The 25,823-nt window shown below is 52.7% G+C and overlaps 1 protein-coding gene across 1 annotated transcript; it reads right to left on the bottom strand.

Moving 5' to 3' along the window:
- Window positions 1-226: 226 nt before the first annotated feature.
- Window positions 227-11,525, bottom strand: TBATA (thymus, brain and testes associated). Its single transcript, XM_045783647.2, has 10 exons — window positions 11,479-11,525; window positions 9,963-10,198; window positions 8,214-8,369; window positions 7,777-7,856; window positions 6,562-6,567; window positions 6,165-6,341; window positions 3,947-4,028; window positions 3,007-3,151; window positions 1,391-1,443; window positions 227-404 (listed from the first exon to the last, which is right to left on the bottom strand). Exons 1-10 carry the CDS (start codon window positions 11,523-11,525, stop codon window positions 319-321), a joined length of 1,068 nt encoding a protein of 355 aa, XP_045639603.1. The 3' UTR covers window positions 227-318.
- Window positions 11,526-25,823: the final 14,298 nt, after the last annotated feature.

The following is a 25,823-nucleotide window of genomic DNA, read 5'->3' as shown; positions in this document are numbered from 1 at the left end:
GACAGAACCTCTTTCTCGGGCTGCCCGTCAGCTCTTAGGAACGCAGAACCACCGGGGAAGCCCTGCGTGGGTGCTCCCCCTTGGGCTTTCTCCAGGGGAGTGGGACCGTTCCGTGCCGCCCATCCCCGCTCCTGGAGTAAACGACCCCCAAGCACAGACCTACAGAGAGTAGAGTGGAATTGTCCTCCTAAAGGGAAGGCAGCCTTTTAATGGGCTCCGTGTGGTAGGAAAGTTGGTGTTGCTGTTGAGCTGGTGAGGCTGAGAACAGCCTCAAAGCTGCGGGCGGCTCCTGAGCGAGGCGGGCGAAGGGACTCTGACTCAGCATTCCGCCTTTGGCTTTGAGGTTCTCTCTTCTGCGTTCTGGCTTGAGTGCATCCGAAGAACTTGTGCTCTCCCGATATACTCTGGGAGAAGGGAAGACCTCAGTCAGGAGAGGGCGGGGAGGGCCAGGCCCCTAGCTGGGAGCTCCTCGGGAGACCTAGGTGGACCTCTTCTCCCCGCAAGGCCCCAGGCACATGTGGGTTAAGCCCAGCTTCTGCTCTGGGCTCTGCTGGTGACCGGGAGGAGCTGACCCCCTTCTCTGAGCTTCACCTCCACCTCTTCTTTCTACATCCAGACAACAAATACCTAGGGAGTGCCTACTCCATGCCAGACACTCACCCCCTTGCTGTTCACGGCGGGGAGCTGTTGTCTTTGCTGCCCCTGCCCTGGCCAAAGACGCCAGGATGCAGCAGCAGCTTCCTCCCTGGTCCCCCCCGCCATCCCCTCTGGCCCCCGACAGTCCATTCTCTATTCTGCAGCCAGAGGGGTCCCACCAGGCCCTGCTCATAAGGTTCTAGTGCACCCCCACACCCTCTGCATGGGACCACAGGCCAGTCCTGCCCACCTATCCCATCTCATTTCTTACCTCTGTCCTGACCCACGAGGCCCCGGCCCCCCTGGCCTGTGTGTGCTTTCACCCACACACCGGGCTGGCGAGAGCCCTCCCTCTGGGTGCTCCCTAGACCCACATCGGGCTGGATCTTGCCTCTCGTTCAGCTCAAGGAGCCCTCTCCCCACCCTGCCAGTCCTTCTTACTGTCCCTCACTTTAACCTGCTCTCTTTTCCTTATGGAACCTAACCCCCTCAGATGTTTTTAGTGGTTGTCTGCCCTCCTCCTCCCGGGGATGAAGTCTCCAGAGCAGCCGGAACATGTCTGGACTCTTCCCCAGAACCTAGCTCACAGCTGCTAAGGAAGTCTCTGTCGACTGAGCGAGTGAATAAATGAATGAGTGGAACGGGCAGCTTCCTCGGACAGGGACTCATCTGCAGCGTCCTTGAGTCCCCCGAGGCATACAGCCAGGGTGGGCCTCGGGGAGCCCCCAGGATGATCTGCTGTCTGGAATCCTACCTGGTTTGTCGCCTTTGGGTAGGGGCGGTGTCTTCGTCTTCTTCGGGGATTGGCTGTAATGGACACAAAGACAAGGCTGGGAAGGTGAGGCCCAAGCCGCTAAGGCAGAGCAGCAGGGGGGTGGGGCGGGGAGGGAAGTGCTCCGGGGAGACACAGGAGCCACCCCTCCTGGAGAGCCCCAAAGCGTCTGTTCCCCTGCCAGGAACCACCCTAGCAGGAGCCCGAGAGACCACTGTGACTCCATTGCCTGCTGTGGCCACAAGGAAGCAAGGCCCTCCGGCCCCAGGAGTGGTAAGGGAGGCCCCCGCTCCAGCCCAGGCAGCCCATCCCTGCCCGCACTTGGCTCCCACTTCCTGGCAGAGAGGAAGCCTTCCCTTTTGAGGGGAGAAACCGGAGCCCCTGCTACCCTAATGGAGGACTTGAGCTTTGCATCGAAGCAAGCCTGTTTACACACTCAATGTACTTGTCCTCCCTACGACTCTGGGAGAGGGGCTTGGAGAGGCGCAACTGAGGCCCCCAGATGGGTAGTGGCTTGCCGAGGTCACAGTCAAGCCTACCTTCTTCCTGTGCCTTCCCTGGCCTCGCAGAACGGAAAAGAGAACCCAGTTCAGGGCCAGAGCGAGAACCTAGGCCCTCGACAAACCTAAATGAGCCCAAGCACCTGCTCCCTTCTCACCAAGCTGCAACCAACCCCAAATTTAACATTCCCTAGAGGGAACACATTCCTGCCTTCTCTTCCTGACTGTCCCCACCCTCTCATTGGCTCCTTCAAATCCTACCTATCCCAGCAGCGTTCCCCAAGCTCTGCTGGAAAATCTCGGGACATTGTCAAAATGACGCATCCCCTGGTTCATCTCCAACCTGCTGCGTTAGAATCTCCAGGAATCTGCATTTTTCACAAGGTCTCTGGCAAATCTGCGTACTGCTGGGCTGGGAAGTTAGACTAGCCCAAGGCTGATTCCCAGCTCTGCTGCTGACCAGCCAGGTGACTTTGGGCCACCATTCAACTGTTGCTGAGCCCGAGTTTTCCAATCTGTTAAATGGGGGTACCGCTCCTTCCGAGGGAGGTTGTGTGGACTGCAGATATGTGCGCCATCTGCTGGTGTCAGGCAGCACCGTGGGCGTGCACTATTGCCAGGTCCATGGCTAACCCCTGGCCCTACTCCCCTGCCTTGCGAGGACTTCCCTAATCTTCCCTTTCCCCGTGTCCTGTGGCCATGCGAGGCACTTAGCACTGCCATTAAGGTACTTCTGCTCGCCTGTTAGCTTTCCTTCTCTACTTGTCTTCCTAAAGACCGAGAGCTGGAGGGCTCGATGTGGCTTCTCCAGCCCTGTCTTGCTACAGCTGACACAGGTCACCCCTTGGACATCCCCCAGAGCCAGCGGCCAAAGTCTGGGCTGGCAGGGGAACCTTCACGCAGCATGGGCTGACCTGGAGGGTCCCCGGGGAGGGGCTGTGCTGCCGCCTCCTCCAGCACAGGCTCAGTGAGCCCAGGCTGTGGCCAGTGCCCGGATCCCTTTTCCAGACCACCCCGGCCTCCCCTGGGAGGACAGGTGGCTGAAGGTGAGGGAACAGCCCTGGGAACAGAGGGGCAGGTGAAGGGTGTGAAGCTTACCTGTAGGGCGGCTGTTGCCTCTCTTGAGATGGGTCTTGGACTTCCTGGAGCTGATCGAGAAGTTTTTCCATCGGTATAGAGTCTAGGGGCTGCGGAAGGAGCTGAGCCACTGCTGTCTGCAGAAGCCCCAGTGCCAGGTCTTTCTCTGTAAGCACAGCCAGGGGCGTGGTCCTCAGGGGCAAGATCCACCCTGTCCTGTCCCCACAAGGGACAGGCTGGAAGCAGGACCTCCAGCTCTCGGTCTTTACCTGGCCCAGGGCAACTCTCTCTAACCATCTGACATTCTGCCTCCAGGTCCCCTTTTGGCGGGGGGCGGGGGGGGGCTCTTTTGTCCCGGCCCGTGTGTGTGCAGAGCGCCCAGCCTTTCCCCACCTTTCTCTCAGCACATGATCACATGCAGGTACCTTGTTCTTGGCCCCCTCAGGCCCACCCAGCAGCTATGCCTCAGAGCTCTCTCTGGAAATCCCCCTCGGGACCTGCCTCCTGCCCTCCCCCTGCCTCCCCTCCCCCACTCTCTCCAGCACACGTCAGTCAGCACTCCTCACCCCCCCACTTAGCTACACCTTCTGTCCACCATCCCGGTGTGTGCGTGTGCGTCCATTCCTGTGTCCCTGTGCACGTGCTGTGTCTGTGTGTGCGTGTTTCCCATAGTGGGGGGTGAGGGGGCGTGTCTGCTGAAGCCGTCTCTGGACTTCTCCCTCCCCGGTGCCAAGGGCGGTGGTCAGGCCGAAGTCCCCTCCAAGAAACAGGGTCGTGGAAATCTTTGCTGAGAGAGAGGGAGGAGGGAGCAAGGGCACAGTCCTGCGGGAAAGGTTAGTTTGGGACTCCAGAAAGGAGCAGCAGCCCAGGGGGAAGGCCCTGGTGGGAGCTGAGTGACGTCCAGAGAACAAGGCCCTCCACAGCTTCCAGTCCGAGAAAGCGCTGGGCATGGCGTCCTCACCCTTCGGGGGAGCATGCAGGAGCCAGAACTGGATGGCGCTCAAGGAGTCTGTCTGCAGGATCTGACAAAGCAGCTCCAGGATCTGCTGGCAGGACAACAGGCCCTGGGTCAGCGTGTCCAGATGGCATGTCCCAGCCAGCAGCACAGTCCCCTCTCCCACAACGTGGGCTCCCAGAGCCACACGCTTGGCTAAACTGGTCCCCACCATGGCCCCTGCCCCGTGACTTCACACTTTACAGAGCACTTTCTCTCCCACCAGTCCTGGAGGAAGAGTCTTACTGGTCTCACTGGACCGAGGAGGGATCGGAGGCCTTGAAAGAGGAAGAAGACCCCCAGTAGGGAGAGTGCAGCAGAATGAAGCTTCTGAGTCACATCTGTGGACCCCTCCCCCCTGAACCCTGCATGGGCTGATGGTATCCCAAAGTCCCTCACTGGGAAGGCAGAGTGAGAGCCGGCCGGTCAGCCGCTCAGAGACGCACCGAGTCCCGGATCCCTGGGTCCTTGGCGTGGGGATTTCAGGAACCCCACACGCCTCCCCACCCTGGAGCTCCCAGGGTCGGGAGACGCTAGCAGAGAGGTGGGGTGACCCCAGTGGGTGGGCTGAGGGTCAGGGCTGGCTGATCCCGCAGACTGCCCAGCCTGGGGCTCCGTCTCGCCGAGCAGTGGGTACACTTGGCTCTCAGCCGCGTCCTCAGCCCCTGGCATCTCGGCCATGTTCGCGCCCTCTTCCCCCTGTGTTCTCCGGGCAAGTGTCATCGGGGGGAGATCCAGCTCTGTGTCAGATGGGCTATGTGGGCTCCCTAGGCGGGGCTGCTGATGGCGGCTGTGGCTACGGTTGGCCGGAGTTGGGGCCTGCAGTAGGAGGCGGAGCCCCTGGAGTCCTAGGAAAGTGGGGTCTGCTCAGTGCTTGGCAGTCGGTCTTCCCAGGACCTGAAGGGACCTGTCAGTTCCCCTTGGCAGAGTGGGAACCGGGCTGAGACTCCTCCCAGGCCTCTGCCTGCTAGGGTGCCCCCTCAGCCCCAGATAACCCCCTGTTGCAGTGACCCCCACCCTGGGTCTGCCCCTGAGCCCGTCTCCGTTCTCCGCGTCCAACTTACCTGCCCTGGGCCCCCTCCCCACAGGACCCGAGAACCTAATTCCAGGCAAGGTGAGGCCGCCCTATGGTGGAGAAAGTACTGTTCTAGTCCCGGCTATGCTGCTCCCTCTCTGGGGACCTGGGCCACAGAATGTCACCTGGCAGGGCCTTAGCCTCCCTATCTGTGGAATGGGGATGCCATGCCCTGTCTGCTTTATCCCCTTCACTGGACTGTTGTAAGTCTCCACAGGGACTGCAGCCTTGAAAGCGCTGGTCACAGGGAGGGTGTCTAACCTCTCCTGGAGAACATGTGTGCACTTTAAAAGGGACCATGAGATAGCCTTAGTCCACCGGCATCGGTCACGGACTCATCTCAGGCCTTGATGGGGCAACTTGCACAGGGAGGAGGTGGGCCTGTGTGTCACCGTGACAGACACCAAACCCCTCTGAGTGTGGGGACACTGGGCTGGGACTGGCCTGGCTGGCGGCAGACTGCAGCATTGCAGGGAGTGGTTCGGGGACCCACTAGGCAGGACCTTCCTCTCCTGTCACTCCGCCAATCCAGCTCCCTTCCTGAACTCGTCACAGCTGAAAGAGCCCTTCGCGACAACACGTTCTTGCTCTCAGCTTGGGTGGGTCATGGAACTAAAGCCCCGAGTGGGGAAGGCCTTCAAAGAGAGGGAAACCCTCTCACAGAAACCTGGAGGCAACAGGGCATTGGACCAGGTGCTTGACTCCCAGACCAGGACTTTTTGAGGCTCCCGGTCTCAGGTACAAGTACCCCCTGGGAGAGGCCACACTGCCTTTCTTTCCTTTTTTTTTTTTTTTTTTAGTAAGAGAGAGAGGCAGGGGGAGGGGCAGAGGGAGAGGAAGAGAGAGAGAATCCCAAGTAGGCTTCTCCCCAGCGTGGAGCCTGAAGTGGGGCTCCATCTCAGGACCCTGAGATCATGACCTGAACTGAAATCAAGAATCGGACGCTTAACCGACGGAGTCCCCCAGGTGCCTCGAGAGGCCACACTTTAAAGCGGTTTGTAAGCACCCTGGTTGGGACTGCTGTGAGCCTGGAAGCAGCAACCGCCGTGTTCTCAGGCCTTAGACCAGGCCTCCGTTGGGCCGGAGCTCCCAGCGTTCCCAGGGCCTCACCAGCAGCTCCTGATCCTGCAGGACGACGGTCTGGACTCCTCCGTCCTTGCCAGAAGGATAAATCCGCAGGCCCTGGCGGGAGTGGCGGCTACCAGTAGCTCGGGTGGAAGTGGGGATGAGCCTCCCGGTCTCGGCCGAGTACTTTGCCCCCTGCTCCCGCTGGGGCTCCTCCTCCTGCTGGGAGCAAAGTGGCCAGAGACTCCAGGCAGTGAGAGAGAGATTGAGAGAGAGAGAGAGAGGCTCAAAGAAGAAGGCAGAGGGAAAGAGAAGGAGGCCCAGTCACACCTCCAGGGCATCCCCTCCCCTCCCGGGATCCCAGCATCACAACATTGCAGAGAACTGGGAGGATAAGGAGGCCAGCTCCACCCTGTTCAAGACTCCTCCGAAGTCCTCATACTTCCTCCTAGGGAGACCCTCCCGCCCTCCCCACCCCCATGCCCATCAGAGATTTGAAAGCAGTATCCTGGGCCAAGGCCCCCATCGCCTACCTCAACTCCCAGCTCAGCTGCCCCCAAGTTTGTCCCCCAGAGCTTGGCATCCTTTCTTTGCCCTGGGAAACCCTCCTGAGCCAGGCCTGCGGGTATGAGGCTTGGGACCTCCTACTGCTACAACCCCAGTTGAGACTGGTAGTATATTTCTTCCTTATTTATTTATTTATTTATTTATTTATTTATTTATTTATTTATCTATCTATATTTTTTTATTTTAGAGAGAGTGAGAGAGTTCATGTGCGTGAGCAAAGAGTGGCAGAGGGAGAGAAGCAGACTCCACAATGAGCGCAGAGCCTGACATGGGGCTCGATCCCAGGACCCTGGGATCAAGAGTTGGACGCTCAACTGACTGAGCCACCCAGGCGCCCCTATACTTCTCCCCATTTTAAAGATAAGAAAACTGAGACCCAGAGAGCTGAGCTGAGTTGCCTTGAGCATTGCCGTGAGTTAGCCCCAAAGCAGGAATGAGAACTCTGTTGCCCAAGACAAGGGCAGAACCAGACTCTGTCCCAAGAGCCAGACCTGTCCTCAGGGCGATTCCAACTACCCCCAAGCTGCCTCCCACTTGTCTTTACTGGATTACCAGCAGATAAGTTCACCCCATCCTGTCGGAAATCCTTCAGCGGTTCTCCACTCCTTACGAGATTCGTTCGACATTACAGTAAGTTCGGAAATTAAGAACAAGCTCCTCTTTTCACCCACATTCAAAGTGGGCCCCTTCTCACCCTCCCACCCCCACCCCACGTGCCGCACGGCTGCCCACTTATCCCTGTCCTTCAGCCGCCGTCTCTAAGGATGTCCTGCATTTCCCAGCTTCTGAGCTTACGCGCTGCCCGCCTCCACTAGGAACACCTCCCCGTCCACTTCTAAACATCCCACCTCTGTTCCGAAACCTTCTTGGATTTCTGCACCTGGCCACCTCTCTCCTCCTTTGTGCCCTTGCTTCGAGCCTCCCCCTTCAGGTCGGTGTGGCGTAGCCCCTCGTTCCTGTGCCAAGAGCCGCACATCTATGGACGCGGGCTCTCCTACCCAGGAGCGGGAACCCGCTCGGGAGGGATTTCGTTACAAACGGATGGACCCTTCGGATCTCTTCCCAGACAGCTCCTTTGCTCTGCACCCACCTCCTTGCTCCTCAGCTCATTCTCCTTGGTGAAGTTGGCTACCCGGGAAGCCAGGTCCTTCAACTCCCTCTTCCAGGCCTCTGGGAAGACATTGCCAGCTGATGCCTGGGGTCCTCCTCCCTGCCCTCCCTGTGGTACCCGGCATTGGAAGGGCTGTGGTGGTGGTGGGGAGAGCCTGCTCTCCTCCCCAGCCTTCTGCCTGGTATCTTACAGGGAAAGGGGGAGGCCTGTCCTCTCTGATTGCTATTACTCCTCCAACACCTCAGATCTGAGTGGGGCCACACTTCTGAGGACCTGGGGGAAGGCTGTGGGGAAGAATGCAGATGCTGCTGTCTGAGGAAATGAGGAAAAATTTAGGGGACCCCACGGGACCCCACCGACCTAAGAGCTCTTTCCTTCCCAGGCACCTGGAGAGGGGCTGCTGCCCAAGTACCCACCAGAAGAAAGCCGGGGCTCCCGATTGGACTGCGGGTCTCCGATGGGGACAGAGATGGTGGGCATCCCCATCAGACAGCGGGATAAAAGTGTGGCTTGAGGCAAGGGGGCCAGAGAGAACTCGTCTCTGACGACACAGACGGGCTTCCCGGTGAGATCTGCGAAGGGTGAGAGGCCATGGGAAGGAGGGCCTGGGTGGACCCCAGTAACCCCGGGAGGCTGGGAGGAGGCTGGTAGGCGGGGAGCGCACTGAGCCCACTTCTTCCAGTAACCACAAGCTCATAGATCACTGGAGCCGGGAGGCCCTGTGGCCACGGAGGCCTTACCCACGGGGACATTGGAATGGACAGTGACAGGCTGTGCTCAGGGTCACCCAGCGAGTTAGGTGGAGGTGAGAGAGGAACCCAGCCTTCCTGGGACCCTAGCCCTGGGGTCCTTCTGATATTCTAGGACAGGGCAAGGAACTGCAGGTGTGAACACAGAGAGGCAGGCAGATTAAAGAGAAGGACATGGGGACAGGGCATTAAGCCAGTCTGTGCCCGAGGGGCCAGGGCTCAAATCACAGGGAGTAAGATTTAGCCAGACCCCCTGGATAAAACTCTTCGCCATCTGTCATCCTTTGCAGGGCAGCCTGGAGGAGGTGGCAAACAGCTTGCACATGAAGACCCTTGTGGCTTACGGTCCGTGTGACTGTGTCTTATTGTCCATCGTGAAGCTTCAAGGACCAGCCTGGTTAGAACCTAGCATGGAGGCTCACTCTGTCCTTCTGGAAACACTTGGCCCCCTCATTCTCCTGGTCCTTCCAACTCGCAGGATGCTCCTCACGTCCTCTGCTCCTTCCTTCTCGCCTCCTCCCCTCTCAGCCTTGGTCCCTGGGCTCAGGACCCAGGCTCTTCTCTCCTGCATCTACACGGGCTCCTGGCTTGCCCGTCGAGGCATGCCACTTCCAGTGCCGTCCCTTCTCGAACGGTGGCCACATCGGCATCTCTTGCCTGGACTCCAGGCCCAGCTGCCTACCTGCACTTCTACCCTCAAAGCCTGAAAGGTATGTGGAGTCTCACATCTCCCAGGTCCCCACCAAATTCCCAACCCCTCTTCCATCCTGCTCTGGGCCTCGCTTTAGGCTTTTATGCCTCAGGGCCTTTGTACTTGCTGTTTCCTCTGCCTGAGACATTCTTTCCCCCAATATCCACATGGTTCATGCCTTCTCTCCTTTAGTTCTTTGCGCAAATCCCATGCTGTTGATGAGGTCTCCTCCCCTCTAGAACCTTGGCACTTCCCACACTCTGACACCTTATCTATTTCCTATCCTTTCCCACCAGAGTCAGCCCCATGAGGCCAGGGTCTGTCTTACTCACTGTCATATCTCTAGTGCCTAAAAACGTGCCTGACCCGTAGTTCACACTCAATAGATATTTAATGGATGGGTGGCGAAGTGGATGAATTGGCCCGAATTCGAGAACAGAGTATAGTTCTGGGGCAGAACATTCATCCCTTTCTCTGATTTGTAAAATGGGAGGATCGGCAATGGGGGACATCGTCTAGGGCTACACAGTCTGCCTCGGAGCCTGATCCCCCAGGTCAAGTCTTTGCTTGACCAAGTGCTTGCAAGTGGCCAAGCAGCTCTCTGACCCTGACCAAACCCCCTCCTCTCTGGGTCTCAGCCTGGAAACAGGGGCTGGGTCCTTCCTTTCCAGTTTTCAAGGTGGCCCCACCACCTCCAGCAGGGCCCCTACCTACCCCGGACCTACCTCGGATGTGGGTCACACGTTGTGGGTGAGGGTGGTGTCGGGAGAAGAAGGAGTGGTGGCTGAGGCGGCCAAAGCGGTAGGTCCCAGGGGTTTGGGGCTTGGGGGTCCTCAGTGCTGTTTGGATCAGCTGGAAATCCACGATCCCTGGGATCATCAGTTCTTTCTGTGGCCCGCCGTCCCCGTGGCTCCTTGGCCTGTGCCCTGACTTCTTTTCAGGCTTCAGCTCAGCCCTTGGACTGAAGGAGAAGGTCAAGGAGAAGCTAATGGAGCCTCCTGGCAGCACTGCCCACCAGGCTCCGAGCTCGCTGCTTTATCTGGAGTCTATTCCCGAGACTCTGAAATCGGTTTCCAGGATTTCACTCCCACCCCCCATGGCACCCAAAGCTGGGCCTCCCCTGGGGTCCTCTCCCAACTGGTACAATCCAGTCCCAGGGAGCCTTCTGCCTTCCTAAGATGCCTTAGCAGAGAGCTAGGATCTATTTGAGAGAACTCCGACAGAATCTCCCAAGACCTCCGTTTTCTCCTAGAAACCCTCTCTTGAGCCAGAAAAAGGAAGCCATAGACCCACCGACTCATCCAAATACCTGGGTTGCAGCAAGGGTACCTTATGTACACAGACAGACACAGCAAGGGCCTCTCCCCAAGCCGACTGTTGGCAGCCCAGGAGAAGCCAGCTGTAGGCGGTCCCCCTGGCCCCCGTGCCCCCCAGGCAGTCTTGGCCCAGACTCAGCGTCCAGAGGCCAAAGCTGGAGCACGGAGGCCAGACGGCGCCAGCATGTCCTTTTCCCGTGGGGGCCCCTCCCGGGAGATGCCGAGCTGATGGGGCAGCATTCAGAGTTGCAACGCTGCAGGGACGCGTCAAGCCCTTGCTCGGCTGCGCTGGAGACAAGCTTCTTGGGTGTTCTGTGCTCCGCCCTGCACCCCTGCCCTCTCCTGAGGATGCCGGGCCCTGCCTCTGGAGGAGGAGCTCGAGGTCAGTCCGGCAAGGATCGAAAGGTGGGGTGATCTCCGCCTGGGGCCTGGGGGGACCACCTGCCTGCGCGCTGTCTGCACTCCCTTCTCCCGCTGGCCCTGGCTGAAGGGAGGCCCCCTGGAGAAGAGGTGCACTCTGGATATGCTAAGCAAGGTGCTCTGCCCCGGGGCCCTCTGAGGATTGCGCTGACCAGGCCCCCGAGTTTTCTGTGCCGTCCTCCATTGGCCTCTAAGGGATCTGGGACTTAAAGAAATAAAGCAAACCTTCTCTGAAAGTTGCAGTTACCTGGCCTCCCCTACCCCAACTGCCAGAGGAAGTCACCCCTTAAAAAGCCCAGGAATGCTAGCCCTAGGGGCTTCTGCCCCTTGCCACCATGTCCTCTTCCTCCAGGGAGGGACCCAGTTTGTGATCTGGGCTCTCAGTCCCGAGAACCCACTGGGGGGCCTGGCTGAGGGCTGTTGGGTTCCCCCAGGCCCACCTTTGTCTCCCACCCTGCTCTGCCCCCCCCCCGGCCAGCAGCGGGGGGCACACGAGGGGTCTTACCTCATGAGTGGGGGTTCAGCCAACTGGCTCTTCACCTCCGTAGCCATTTAGACTTCCTAACAGAATGAAGGCCAGTGCACCTAACACTAGCGTTGAAGATGGATCGCAGGAAATCTCATACACTGGCGATGGGAGTGTAAGCTACAGCAGACACTTGGGGGAGAAAAATTGGCACTGTCTTGTAAAATGGAACATTTGCATGCGATCGCGCTCGTTGGTTCCTCTCCCCGACAGACACCCAAGAGCAGCTCTTGCAGTTGTACCCCTGAGGCTGTTGGTAAGAATATTCAGACTAACATTGTTCAAATTAGCCCACACCTGGCGACATCCCCAGTGTCCAACGGCGGGAAGAATGGGTAAATGAGCTGTGCTACATGTGGCCAACTGAGTGCCATATTGTGATGGAAATGAACCACGGCTACGCAGACCAACACGGACGAATCTCACAGACACAGTGTGAGGTCAAGGAAAGCAAGTCCCAGAAGACCATGTAGCCTGAGATTCCTTTTTAAAAGTAAAGTTCAAAGGCAAGCCAAATTATCATAGATGTGATCAAATAAGGGGGGGAAAGCAAGAAAATGCTAAACACAAAATTCAGCAGTTACTTCTGAGGGAAATCAGGGAGGGGGGATCCGATGGGAGGGGAGCAGGTGAGATGGGTTAGTGGTGGTATTCTAGTTCTTGGTTTGAGAGGTGCATTTGCTGGTGCTCATTACAAAAAGAAATAAACTAATTCAGCGGAGTGAATGAAAGACGACAGGTGTCAAAGTCAAGAATTGTGATTGGTCTAAATCTACAGACCTGAATATAGCTGTAGATATATAGATATACATACATACACACACACACACCTACACACGTGTACATACACATACATACATGTACATATGCACACACGCCCACACACGTGTACATATACACACATGTACATATACACACATGTGTACATATACATACACACACGTACACATGCACACATACATACATATACACCCACATACGTGTACATATACACACATACATATGTACATACACGTACACACATACATATACACACATGTACATATACACACATGCACATATACACATGCACGTATATACACATACACACACGTACACATACACCTACACACATACATATACACATACATGTACACATACAAGTACACATACACGTACATATATAGATCTATGGATCTGTCTATATCTCTCCAAAGTGCAGGAGCTGCAGGTCCCAAGGGTGGGATTGGGACAGGAAGTCAGTGCATTCTGAAAATGAACTCTCAGTCACAAAATCTGCAAAGGACCCCAGAAATCCACAGGGCCAGCCACTCAAGCACCGCTTGAGATCGGGGAAGGGGAGCCTTGAGGTCATGAAGCCAGGACTCAGACATCCTGACTTGAAGTCTCCTGATCTCTTCTCTAAAGAGAAAAACAGTTGGCAGAACTTCCTTTGAAGGAAGCTCTGGACATCCTTGATGCCGGGGGCCGGGTCTAGAGCACTCACATGCCGCAGGCTTGAGGACAGGCCATTTGGAAGCCCAAACCCATCTGCCTACAGGAAAAAGTACTTGTTAGAACAAAGACTTTCAAATGCTTTTGACTGTGATCATACTAAGACACTCCTTCCTAGATCATGATTCACGCACGTGTGTGCACACACTTCTGTGTGTGTGAAACTGAAGCGAGAACATCCTAAAGCAATCCGTACCCTTGCCACATAGGATGCACGGCGCTATTTTCATCCTACTTTTTGTTTTCACTTTGTAAATGTTAGATGTGACCCGTTAAATTGATTTCATAAGCCACAAATGGGTCACAACCCACAGCTGTGGTAGGGGTCAACGGGAACTGAGCCAGACCTGTCTTTTCCAGAGCGGGACAGGCTGGGACCCACTGTGTCTGACTCCGTCCTCACTTCCCTCTCTGCCTGGCCCCCAACCAGATGGACACAAGGGGTCTGAACGCTCACACCAATCCTGAGACAGAACTTCCCTTTCCCCATCTCGGCCTTCAGAGGCCCTCCCCTGGCCCCGTCTGGCTCCAGTGTCCTTTTCCATCCCGGGAGAGGTGCATGGACTCACCGAGGCGAGTGCCTGTTACAGTCTGTGTATGACAAGCCCCTGCTACCTGGGCAGAAAGAAGCAAGAGGACACAGCAACAGGAAGGCTGGCTGGCTCTGTGGGCAAGCCTGTCGGCTTTGTGACCACGTGAGGCAGTGGTTGCTAGGCTACCCCTTCCCCACAACTCCAGAACCACTCCCCAGCACCCCTCTCCTCGCCACCCCCCAGCTCTCTGACCCCTCCAGGTTCCCTGCAAATTCCCTCTCCACTGGCACTTGGCATTTTCAGCGGGAGCCAAAGGAGACAATGAGAGTCTGGGGCCGGTTTTGGCCAGCAAGTGGCAGGCAGAGAGAGAAAAACTGGCAGAGAAGGTTGAGGGAGCTGGGTCCCAGCTTTGTCAGCCCGACTGGGTCTGATGCCCCCATAGAGGACTCTGTCTCTACACATCCTGTTTCTGGGGATGGATTTGCAGACAGCTGTTTCTTAGCTGGAGAGAAGGAGGCTGCCCAAGTGACCCAGAGCCTCCCTCCGGCCCTACTCTGAGCAGACCCTGGTTTTCAGTTGGGCAGGGGTTTCAATCTGATTCGGATACTTCCTAGCTGTGCCATCTTGGGAAGTCGCCTGTGCTGCCAGAGACACGGAAGAGTGGTAAGAAGGCTCAGTTTGAACACCAGTTCTGCTACGTCTGAGCTGTGTGTCCCCAGATTACCTGATGTCTCTGATCTTCAGTTATCGTATCTCGGAAATGGACATGCTACTTACACTTACTCTCACGGGATTGCTGGGAAGACGGAGTGACTTAACGCATGTTGAAATGTTTAGAACAGTGCCAGGCACTAAGTGTGATCTACCATTGTTGCCTCCTCTGAGCCTGTAAGACGGGGCAGCCTCCTGTACGCCTGGCGTCCTTCTGAAGGACAAATGAGCTCAGGGATGGGAGGTACCTAGTCTTTCGCGTGGCACGCACAAGATGCTCAAACATGGTAATAAAAATGTTCATGAATATTGGTGTCCTGATGGAGGTAGGATTGTATACTATATATAGGTATATAGGTGGGATGAGTCCTTAGTCTGAGAATTCCCTTGGGTAATTCACTCGATTGCTCTGAGGCTCAACTTGGACACCCGTGAAATGAAGTGAGGATATCCCTTAGTGCACGGGGTGTGATGAGATCAGGCACTGTGAGGGGTGCAAACTGGTTCTGCAAACTAAGGGAGCAGGCTTGATGCTGCGTCTTCTGCTAGGAAGGAAGAAAAGGAAGAAGGAAAGTTAGAGGCAAACCCAGCTCCTTCAAAAGTTCTGCCCGTCCCAGCTGAGGGTGGGGGTCAAACGATGGTGATGACCCATTGTGGGGTAGTGCTTGATCTTGGCCTTGCCCCCAATGCTTCTCCATCCGAACATGTCAGAATGGTCTCCATGTAAGAGTAGCTTTTCCTGGGCCTGTCTCTGCAGGAATGAGTGCAAGATCCCTCTTCCATGCTTCTGGGAATCCTGGCTGCTATTATGATAAACAATACTGTGTTTGAAAGAAGAGGAAGCTTCCTTCCTGCCCAGTCCCTCCCTGTTGCTTCCAGCACACTTGGGGGGGTTTCCCACCATGGGAGCTGATGCAGCTGAAACTAAAGCCCATCTTCCCCTTCCGACTGTACCTCTTCTCCTTTCCGTTGTAGCCTTCAGAACCCAACATGGGGTCTGCATGCAGATTGCAGCTCTGGGGGTGAAGGGAGTACCTCAGGCTGAATGCCTTCAACACTGGATTGGAAGGTTGATAACATAATCGCTGAGCAAACCCTTCTGACATCTTCTTTAGGGAGTGTCCAAGGTAGGAGGGTCTGCCTGCCTGGAAATGCTTCGAAGTTCTGTCCTCTTGCTTGGATGTCTCAGTTATAAGAGGAGCAGCATAAAATGTGGAGCGCTTGCTATGTGCCAGGCATTGTGCTAATCCTTTTAGATACGTTATGTCACTTCATCCTAGAGTTGGGGAAATTAATGATCAGGGACATCCTGAGTTACAGGTATTGCAATTATTTCTAAAAGCCCTAAAATTTCCATTTTGTTCTTTATAGCTTTCTATTTCTTTGCTAAAACTTTCTATTTTTTCCCTCACTTATTTCAAGTGTGTTTCTAATTGCTCATTGGAACATTGTTTTATCATTGGCTGCTATAAAATCTTCCTCGGATCATTCTAACCTCACCATCATTTTGGTGTTGGCGTCTTTGTGTTTTTTGAGGAATTTCTTTAGAACGTCGACATTTTCAAGCTGATAGCATAGGTCATATCTTTGTATTGTTTCAGGAACTATAGTGATACCCATTGTTTTTATTCCAGATATTGGACTGGATTTGTTCTCGTTCTCTCTCTCTCTCCCTCTCTCTCTCTCTCTCTCTCTCTCTCTCTCCATCAATCCTGCCAAGGGTTGTTGTTGTTGTTGTTGTTGTTATTATTATTATTATCATCATTATTTTGGCCAGTTTTTTTCTCAAAGAACCAATGTTTAGGTTTTTGGTCCTCTTTATTTAATTTCTTCCACTCTCTTTGGGTCTAGTTTGAGTTCTTTTTATAATTTCTTGATAGGGATTCTTAAGTCTTTGACTTTCCGCTTCCTTCTTTTCAAATATATTCTACATTTAAGGCCATCATAGCTGCATCCCCCATGTTCTTCCAGTTTGTAGGAGATCAGTGCTACCGTAATTTGACTTTAATTTGCATTTCTTCAGTCAGTCAGATTGAGCATCTTTCCCCTGTGTAAGAGCTACTTGAGTATATTTCTTGCTATTTCTGTTCATATCTTTTATCCACTTTTTGTTTGTTTGTTAGTCCTTCTTACATGAATATATGCATTTATATATTAGAGACGCTATCTCTTTGTAACACATCCTTTTTCTTTGACTTTGCGTATGCTGTGAACTCAGTTTTAGATCCCTCTCCTGCTCAACTGCTATTTTGCTGAGGGCTTACTCCCTACTTTTGGAGTCCACACGGGAGAGCTCATTTTGACCCATTCTCCTTCGTTGGGTTTTCATTTATCCCCACGTAAGGTCAACACAACAGAGGCCAGAAGCGCAGGCTCTGGAGACCCTTGGGCCCACCATTCCCTAGCTATGTGATCTCAGGTAAGTTTTGACAATTTCTAGGCCTCAGTTTCCCCTTCTGTAAAGTAAGAATAATAATTCTGCCCCTATGGGGCTATTTGATGCTTAAGTAAGATAACACATATATAATCACCCAGCACAGTGCCTGGCCCATAGCAAAGGCTTCAGGCATGGCATTTAAAAAAAATAATTCCTATTGTTTACCCAAATCATGCAAACATTTCATGAATAGCTGCTGTGTTATCCTAGCGCTGTCCCCCACCAGGGCAGGAGAAAGTCCTGTGATCACATGCCTCTTGGCTCGCCTGCTATGTCTTTTCTGCTTTGGACGCGGAGTTCTGGATGGTGGCCAGTGCACTGGGTGCTTTGATGGCTGCTCTGAAAGTGGAGTGTCTGCCAGGCTCTGGGGGTTCACCTGCCATGGTGTTGCTGGTGCCTCTATTGTCCCAAAGTTGGTGTGACTAGCCTTCGGGTGGTCTCTTAGAGAAGAGGCAAGGAAAGAAAGGGCATGACTAAAGACCACACGTGGCTCCCCTGGGATGATCAAAGTTACCTGGTTACCTGTCAGCTGAGCAGAACTCAGAGCTCTGGAATGGACAGGTAGAGACTGGTCTAAGCCAGCATTCAGGAAGGTCACCCAACTGGAAGAGCAGGCATCACGGAAGAGAGAAGAAGCCTGAGCTCTCTAGAAAGATCTAAGGTCATGGAACCACATAAGCTTCCTACATGCATCCTTGCTCAAGTTAAATATCTCTCTGACTCCCACCCCACGTTGTCCCCTCACACTATCTTTGGACACCCCGTAATCCATACGATTGCACGTATCTCTCCGCAAACCTGTAAGCTCCAACAGGTCGGAGGCCAAGTCTGCCTCGTGCGTCAGCCAGCAGAGGCTCTCGCGCTGCGTGGTGATTATGTGGGTGTGTTTGTTCTGTGCTAATTCCTTGAGCTCCTGGTGCAATGACTGGTGCCCAGTAAATATTCGTTAAATGAATGAATGGATGAATCATAGAGTATAAGGTAGTTATCCAGGCCATTCACCCACTACATGCCTGAATCCTTACCTCAAAATTCCTACCAACTATATGTTAGTATTTGTCAACAAAACAGCCCTAGTGGCAGGGAGCTCTCTACTGTTCAAAGCTGCCTGCTGATTTTGTGTCGTCCTGTTGGCTAGAAAGTTCTTAATATTGAGCTGAAATTATCTCCTTGAGGCTTCCAGTTAGTATTGTTGTTCTTCCCTTATGGTCTCATAAGTCAAGTCTAGGTCGCCTTTGTGATCACAACTCTTCAGACAATTGAAGTTAGGCGACACCTACCACTTCTCCAAGCTAATTATAAAATCATTGATTAGACACATGTTGAGTACCTACAACATGGAATAAACTAGAGAACACAAAGATGAAAAGGTACAATACCTGTCCTCAAGAGGTTACAGGTCTTGTGGGAAATGAAGACAGAACGTGGTACATGCTGGGGACAGCGAAGACACAGGGGAATGAGAGCCCAAGCCCACCTAGGAGTCTGGGGGAAGGCTCCACAGGAGAGAGGGTTACAGAATGTGCTCCAAGTAGACCAGAAGAGGAGAGCGTGGTTCTTTGAAAATGTCAACAAAATCGACAAATTTCTAGCTAGACTAGAAAAAAAGAGAATGGATCCAAAAAACTAAAATTATGGCTGAAAGAGGGTACATGGCCACTGAGGACATCACACAAATACAATGGTTGACACACAACTCCTGGGAGCAGCTGCACGCCAGCAAAGTGGACAACCCGGAGAAAATCTGATAAATTCCCAGAGCGTGTGCAGAAGCCCGGGGATTCAAGAGCCCATGGCATGTTACAGGAACTCTAAGTAGTCCCACATGGCTAAGGAGACCAGAAGTCCCAGATTGGGTAAAATGGTCCAGTTGACACCTGTTGTCCCAGAAAACAGAGTATGTTGTCCATCTCAAAGCATCTCATATTGAATGATAAACTATAGTCGACTATAGTCATTCTATGCCTGGGAAATAAGGTCTCAGTGTGAGGTAGAAATGGGGAAGAGGCAGGCAGAGAGAGGCAGAAGCTGAGCCTAAGGGGTCTTGTGGGCCAAGTTTAAGAAAAGCATTCTGTTAACTGAACCTTGTATGGCGTCTTCCCTCAGACGTTATCTTCTCCAGATGAAATCTAATTCCCAGATAGATTGGTACATCTGTTGAAAGATGATTATTGCTGTGGGTTGCCATTTGTGGAAGACTTACCAGCTAAGTGCTTTCCACAGAGCCTGGGGTATGGCCCAGGGAGCCTCTGCTGACCCTTGTTCGTGCATATCCTGTAACTGCCAATAGGCCTCAGTGTTGATTTGTTTTTATGGCTGTAAGGTTGTGTCCTGAGACAACATTGGGCAATCCCCTCAGGGCCTTCTGTTCCCAACTAGGAACTTTGTAAGGCTTCCCTGGAGGGGGATAGCTCGGGTGGGGAGTAGGCTTACTAACTATAAACAACTTGCTTTAAAGGAGGGGTACGATTTGTGTATTGGAGAAACTTGTAAGAATCTTCAAACGAAATGAGTTTAATTGGGTCGACAATGATGCAATAACCAGGGAGCCTTGAGTTAGATGTTTGAACGGGCAGCCGATGGAAAGAGTTTATATATTTGCAATTCTTGAAATACATGAAAAATGGATAGTAGGGGTGGGCATTTGGACTATGTCTGGGCGAATGGTTTCCTTTGCAGTGGTTCCTGCAACATTCCTAGGTGGCAGGTCCAAAACTAAATGTAATGGTCACCTCAAGGATTAGCTTCAGGATTAGCCCTGGACCCCGGGGCTTCTGGGGGCTCTCCCCCACTCCAGTCATTGCTCTGACCCCTGGCTCAGAGGCGACACAAGGCTACTAGGAATGGACAGTTCACCCTGCCCCTCCCATTCCTCCTGTGTCAACCCACTGAAGGTTGGAGTGGGTTTGGCGATCTCAATGTATGAATTTGCCGGGGCTGTTGTAACAAAAGACGGTAACCTGGGTGGCTTGGACGACAGAAATGCATTGTCTCACGGTTCTGGAGACTAGAAACCTGAGATCAAGCTGTCCATAGGACTGATTCCTTCTGAGTGTCGTGAGGAAGAATCTGTCCCATCCTCTCCCCTAGAGGGTGTTCTTTGGTGTTCTTTGGCTTGGAAAGGCATCATCCCAACCCCCGTCTTTATCTTCTCAGGGCATTCTCCCCGTGTGCGAGTCTGTGTGCAAATCTCCCCTCTTTGAAGGACCCCGGTTATATTAGTTTAGGGGCTATGACCTCAGCTGTCCAGACCCCCGTCTTCTCAGCTGATGCCTTTGTTCCTCTCTAGAACCAGCCATCTCCAGCCATCTCCACTCTTCATCTCGATGAGTGCGAAAGCCTGTGACGAGTCTGCCCTTCTGGACCTGCGTCTAGCCATTCTCCTTCGTAGCAGGGGAATTGTCCGAAGGCCCAAAAGTGACATAAGCAGCCCCCTGATGAAAATGACTTCAACGGCTTCTTGCTGATACTTGGACAAGTATCAGGGCCCTGTGGTCTCCGGCAGGAAGCTGAACGTTTGCAGCCAGCCTCCGCTGCTTTTATCTATTTTTTTTATTTTTATTTTTTTAAAGATTTTTATTTATTTATTTTGACAGAGAGAGACAGCCAGCGAGAGAGGGAACACAAGCAGGGGGAGTGGGAGAGGAAGAAGCAGGTTCATAGCGGAAGAGCCTGATGTGGGGCTCGATCCCAGAACGCCGGGACCACGCCCTGAGCTGAAGGCAGACGCTTAATGACTGCGCTACCCAGGCGCCCCCACTGCTTTAATTTTTAAAAAAATTGTATTGGCAATTTCTTTCTTTCTTTCTTTCTTTCTTTCTTTCTTTCTTTCTTTCTCCCTCTCTCTCTCTCTTTCTCTCTCCCTTTCTTTTTTTTCTTTCCTTCTCTCTTTCTTTCCTTCTTTTTTTCTAAGATTTTATTTTTAAGTAATCTGTACACCCATCTTGGGGATCCAACTCGCAACCCTGAGATCATACTCCACCAACTGAGCTGGCCACACACCCAGAAATGTTCCGTGTTTTGATATGGGCTCTGAACACTGACGCTCACTCCCTGAAGATTCATCAAACCTTAGTCTTTGATTCGTGGACTTTTCTGTACATAGGGTGTATTTCAATTAAGAGGCAAAACTTCAAGACAATTGAATAAGTCGCCCAAAGTTCTGGGAGTTCCTTGGTCACATTCCCCTTTATGACCTTTTCAATCTCTTGACAATCACCATACAACTACAGATTTTTTTTTTCTTTCTCTTGGGGGTAAGTGGGCGGTGGGGAGTGGGGGAGATGAAATAACAAACAGGGGCGATTCAGTAAGTTACATCATGGTCACAAGACGAATTATGGAAATTGCGACAAGAAAACAACATAGTCCTACAACATTTTTGAGCTCTTTTGGTCCAGATTTCATGCTGGCTTGCTGTTTCCTGTTGCTAAGAATAAAGAGTGATCTGTATGTTGCATTTGTCTCCCGGCGCCTAGAGGAGATCAGGAGTGTGTTTGCGCGTCGGCATAGCACATCAGTACCCTCTGGAGGGACTGTGTGCCCAACAGAGCTTGGGCAAGAGGCGGGCTGTAGGCAGCTCCTCTGTGTCTGCCCCAAGAAAAAGGGAGTTTAGAATAGCTTGGACATCTGAAAAAAAGGAAAAGCTCTCATTGGTAGTCTCTGAATGTTGCTTCTTTGGGGCAGTGACAAGCCCTTTGAGTGGGCTCTGTCTCTTGGGGTGCTGAAACTATTTGCATTGTTGACATAAAGCACTAAAGTAGCCCTAGCAAAGAGAAGAGAGTAACCGCTGATTTTAGCAGGCTTCTAGAACATCACAATGTTAACATTACAAGATTTTACCAAAAAGTCTGGATTTATAACTTTTCTTGAAAAATTGAAATGCTGGGCCTACTGTACCATTCTACTTGCAATTACAGTACCCATGACACCCTACCCCAAGCCCCACACTTTCTATTTCCCATACTCAGCTTTTTTTCCATAGTCCTTGGCACTTTCTAGCCCACCATATAGTTTACTTATTGTGTTTACTTGCCTGACTCCTTCCACTAGAGTGCAAATTGTACTAGGGAAGGGATCTTTGCTTGGTTCAATGATACATCCCCTGCCCGGGATACTGCAACCTAGCATTGAATGAATGAATGAATGAATGAATGAATGAACAAATGAACGAACGAACGAATGAAATAATGAATGGGACTGAGGCAGTCATATCAGCTGCTTGGGCCCTTGAAGGCATGTGCATCTGTGCACCTGCCCTGCACAACTATCTCCACTGAACTGTGCCTCTTTCTGCACCTGCCACTGGGCCTTGGCACATACAGTGCCCTCAGCCAGAACACTCTGCCTGCTCCTCTCTGTCTGGTTAACTCCTATTCATCCTCTGTGCTTAGCTCAAGCTGTCCTTGATCCCTCAGCCAGGTCAACTCCCCTGACCGTGGAGAATGACTGCCCTTAGTTTTTATAAAACCTACTAGAGAAAATGACTTTAACTCCGTTTTTAAAGGCCCAGGTTTTCAGTTGCTTGTGGAGATGGATACTCTCTCCTCCTCCCCTGACCCCTGAGCTCAGGATATGTCCATAGCTCCTCTGAGTGAGTCAGCCTGGGAACTGGTTCTGCAGGGCCAGGCAAAGAGTAACCATGGGGCCAAGGCTCATAATTACCCCTTGGTCCTCTGTTTACACAGGACTTATGTTACCTAGGCCTCTTCATTGCATCCCATCTGTGTCAACACTGGGCATTCTGACCACACTGCTCACCCTCAGTGCAAGACTGGGACAAACTCCCTCCCCAACCAAATAACTGCATGATTGAGGGCCTTTCTTGGGAACCTGGGAACAGAGAAGTGGAGCTTCCAAACAGAGGCTTCTGGGAAGTATAACCCAAGTGAGGCACAGGGAATTCTAGACGGACAGAGTTGGAGAGCCACTTCCCCTCCCTATCCAATTTTGAGGGAAAAAAATTGAGGCCCAGAGAGGGTAAATGGTTCACCCAAGGTCACACAGCGCATGAATCCCAAAGCCAGCACAAGAAACCATAGATTTCACTACAGTTCCTGAGCTTGGGCTTCTGGAGCTGGAATGTCAAGAATTCTAGGTTTCATCTCCACTAGCTGTGGGACCAAGGCAGAGAAATGGATGAGAATGGATAGAACTTAGCAGCTCTTACCTGGGAGCATTCAAAATACAGATGTCTGGGCCCCACCCCTCATCCACTGGGTCTGCAGGAAAGCCCTGACATGCAGACTTTGAAAGGTTCCTGGAGATTCTGACATGCGATGCTGGCTGGGAAGGCTGGGCCTGGTCGGTGCTCAAGTCCCTTCCTGCTTGACAGATACTCAGCTGTAGATACAAAAATGGGCTCCTGCTCAAGGGCATTCCTTTCATCAATCTGCGGTAGCAGGTCTCAGTGGGACGCAGGTCTCAGTGGGACGGCTGGGCTCCCGAGGGCGCATCCTGAAAATTCGAAAAGTGTTGGTTGTCACACGACGGGGTTAGTTCCCCGGCATTCGGCGATCTTGTCCTGTAGACATTGCAAGGGCAGCCCCTGACAGTGAAGAATTTGCCCCTGAGTTCTGCACACCTTTTTAATAACAGCTTGCCAGAACATTCACATAGGTAAAAAACCAGATCATAGTCACAAGAGCCAAAAATTTGACTTTCTTTCTTAAAAAAAAAAAAAAAGATTTATTTTAGAGGGAGGAAGGGGTAGGGCAGAGAGAGAGAGAGAGTGGGACTGATGGAGAGGGAGACTCTGCCCTGAGCATGGAGCCCACTACTCGGGGCTCGATCTCACAACACTGAGATCCCGACCCTGAGATCATGACCTGAGCTGAAACCAAGAGTCAGATGCTTAACCGACTGTGTCACCAGACAACCCTCCAATTTGACTTTCACACAAGAAGAGCATTTCTTTAAAACATGGTTTTATTATACATGCTTCCTGGAGTGCAGCTACCATGTGGAAAGTTGCATGTAAGTTGCCTAACCTTGAAACTTTACAACTCTTAATCCACTATTTTGGAAAAATCACATCACCCAGGGTGCTGCTGCTTACATAGTAATCGAGTCACCGAGACCACATCTCCATCCTGGTCTGCAGCTGTAACTTTCTAGTTCACAACGATAGCACCTAATTATATCAAGATCCAGATTTAGCCTTTTCTTCAAATGTCAATTATAAAGGAAAAAGTGACAAACATACTCAAATAATTATTGTTTTCTCTTAAAAACGTAGTCCACCCATTGTAAATTCATACATCTGCCAACTTCTTGTATGATTTTATTATCCTGGCTTTCACTTTTAAAGTAGGACACTGTGCTGCTTTGTAAGAGAATTATATGTCTAGGTAGGTATACCCCCTGTGTTTAACAAATAGATTTTGTAACTCGCATAAACAGGGAGTGTTGGGTCTGGTTGGTCTGAAACGTACCGATCTATAAACAGCAAACCTGTAGGAGGACCACAGATCTGAGGCTCTTGGACAAGCCTTGAAAAGGCCTCGGGTGCCCTATGGGGCAAGGGTCGTGTTAGAAGGACAGACCAACCGTCAGGATCAGCTTCTGATGGGGACTGAAGCCAGACCAAGAGCAACAATGTCAGGGCGCTGGTCTTGGTTTAGCCGGTCACAGAACGCAGACTGGAATCCTACCGAACTCCTCCCAGACACGCGTGGAGCGGATTCGACTACTGCCCTGGAGTGCTCCTGTGGGCCTGGCCCAGTGTTGGGTACATGTGTCCGTCTCCTGAGGTACCACGTCCGCCCTCGGGTAGAGGCTACTGACCCTTGTTTTACAAACAAGGAAGCCCAGGCTGAGAGCATGAGACTGACTTGTCCGAGGCCACGCAGTGATCTCTGAGGAGAGGCCGGTGTGCCTGCCTCCAAAGCTGTCTGTCACCACGGGCCACAGCTGGTTTCCTTCTGCCCAAGGACGGGTGTATTTATTTGGCTTCTGGTAAGCAGTCACTCTGGCTTTGAGGCTTTGCTAGCAGTGATCCTGTAACCCGGACAGCCATGGGTGACTTCCGCAGGAAAAGCGGGCTTCCTTGGGAAATGACTCTTGTTTCTCGGGGTTTTGGCCACTCTGACTTTTGGCTGAATTGGCACCTGGGACATGTACCACAATGACCCGGTGCACCTTGCTGCCTACCCCAGGGGGCAATCTCTGGGCACCTGCTCCCTGTGTCAGGCGCCCCCACATCTGGCTGGCCCTTAGCTCGCCTTCTCAAGGCCCGTCCTGCCTGTTGTCTCAACCTGCTCCTGGTGGCTGGTTTCCCACCTCTCTGTGGGGAGGGCATTTTAGGCTCCAAGAATAGAGGTCCTGCAGGGGGCTTCCCTGCGAGCCATTCCTTTCCAGAAGGGGCTCAGACGCTGCAAGAACATCTGCCCTGTCTTGAGGTGAGCCTCCATAGAAGGTCCCCAGTGGGGTGGGGAGGTGTCAGGGACAGGAATGGGGGCGTGGGTAGTATGTTTGTTCCTGCTTTTTAGAGTGGGGGCGTGTGTGCTCCTGGATGGGGGAAGGGGTGTTGCTAACTTGGCCATGGATAGCTGCCCTTTTAAGCAGAACCCGATTTGCTGTTTTAAAAGAAGCCATGCAGGGGGAAAAACATCCCAGGCTATATTCCTTCTCACTGTGCCCCCTGCCACCCCAAGCCCTCTGTCATCAGCACAAATTTCAGTCCCTCACTCGTTCCCCATTGGTATTTCCAATCCCTCCCGGTTTTTTAGTTATCCTGGAAGGCACCATGATAACACCAAAGGCCAAATTGGGGAGCATTAGTTCTCCTCAACCCCCAAATATTCATCGACCTCCCTAAACCACCCCAAACAAACACTGCGCTCTCTCTGCAAGCAGGGTGTCCAGGGAAATACCTCTCAAACTTTATCGTGCGTGTATACCACCCGGGGATCTTGTCGAAATGTAGATTCGATTTATCATCTGGAGTGGGGCTCCAAGAACCTGCATTTCTAGTAAGCATCCGGGAGATGCCAGTGGTGCTCCTGGGAACCACACTCTGGGTACAGAAGCCCCAGGCAACCCCATCTTTGCCTCCCACCAGCCAGCTCAGCCCCTCCTTCCGAAGCCCGTACTGTGGGAGCTCTGATGAGGGGAGAGGGGAAGGAGATTGGCTGTGTCCCCTCCTTAGC

Source organism: Ursus americanus, chromosome 6, assembly GCF_024610735.1.
Source record: "Ursus americanus isolate L20-20 chromosome 6, mUrsAme1.1.p, whole genome shotgun sequence".
NCBI lineage: Eukaryota > Metazoa > Chordata > Mammalia > Carnivora > Ursidae > Ursus > Ursus americanus.
Note: the sequence above shows the minus strand (reverse complement) of the source record. Positions and strands in the feature narration are given on the sequence as shown.

Excerpts from the sequence above, each read along its gene's own strand:
- TBATA (XM_045783647.2), bottom strand. The coding sequence starts at position 11,525 with ATGGCTACGGAGGTGAAGAGCCAGTTGGCTGAACCCCCACTCATGAG. Across the intron at positions 3,152-3,946 it reads CCTGCATGCTCCCCCGAAGG|AGAAAGACCTGGCACTGGGG; the intron begins GTGAGGACGCCA and ends CTGTGCTTACAG. Across the intron at positions 1,444-3,006 it reads AGGCAACAGCCGCCCTACAG|CCAATCCCCGAAGAAGACGA; the intron begins GTAAGCTTCACA and ends TGTCCATTACAG.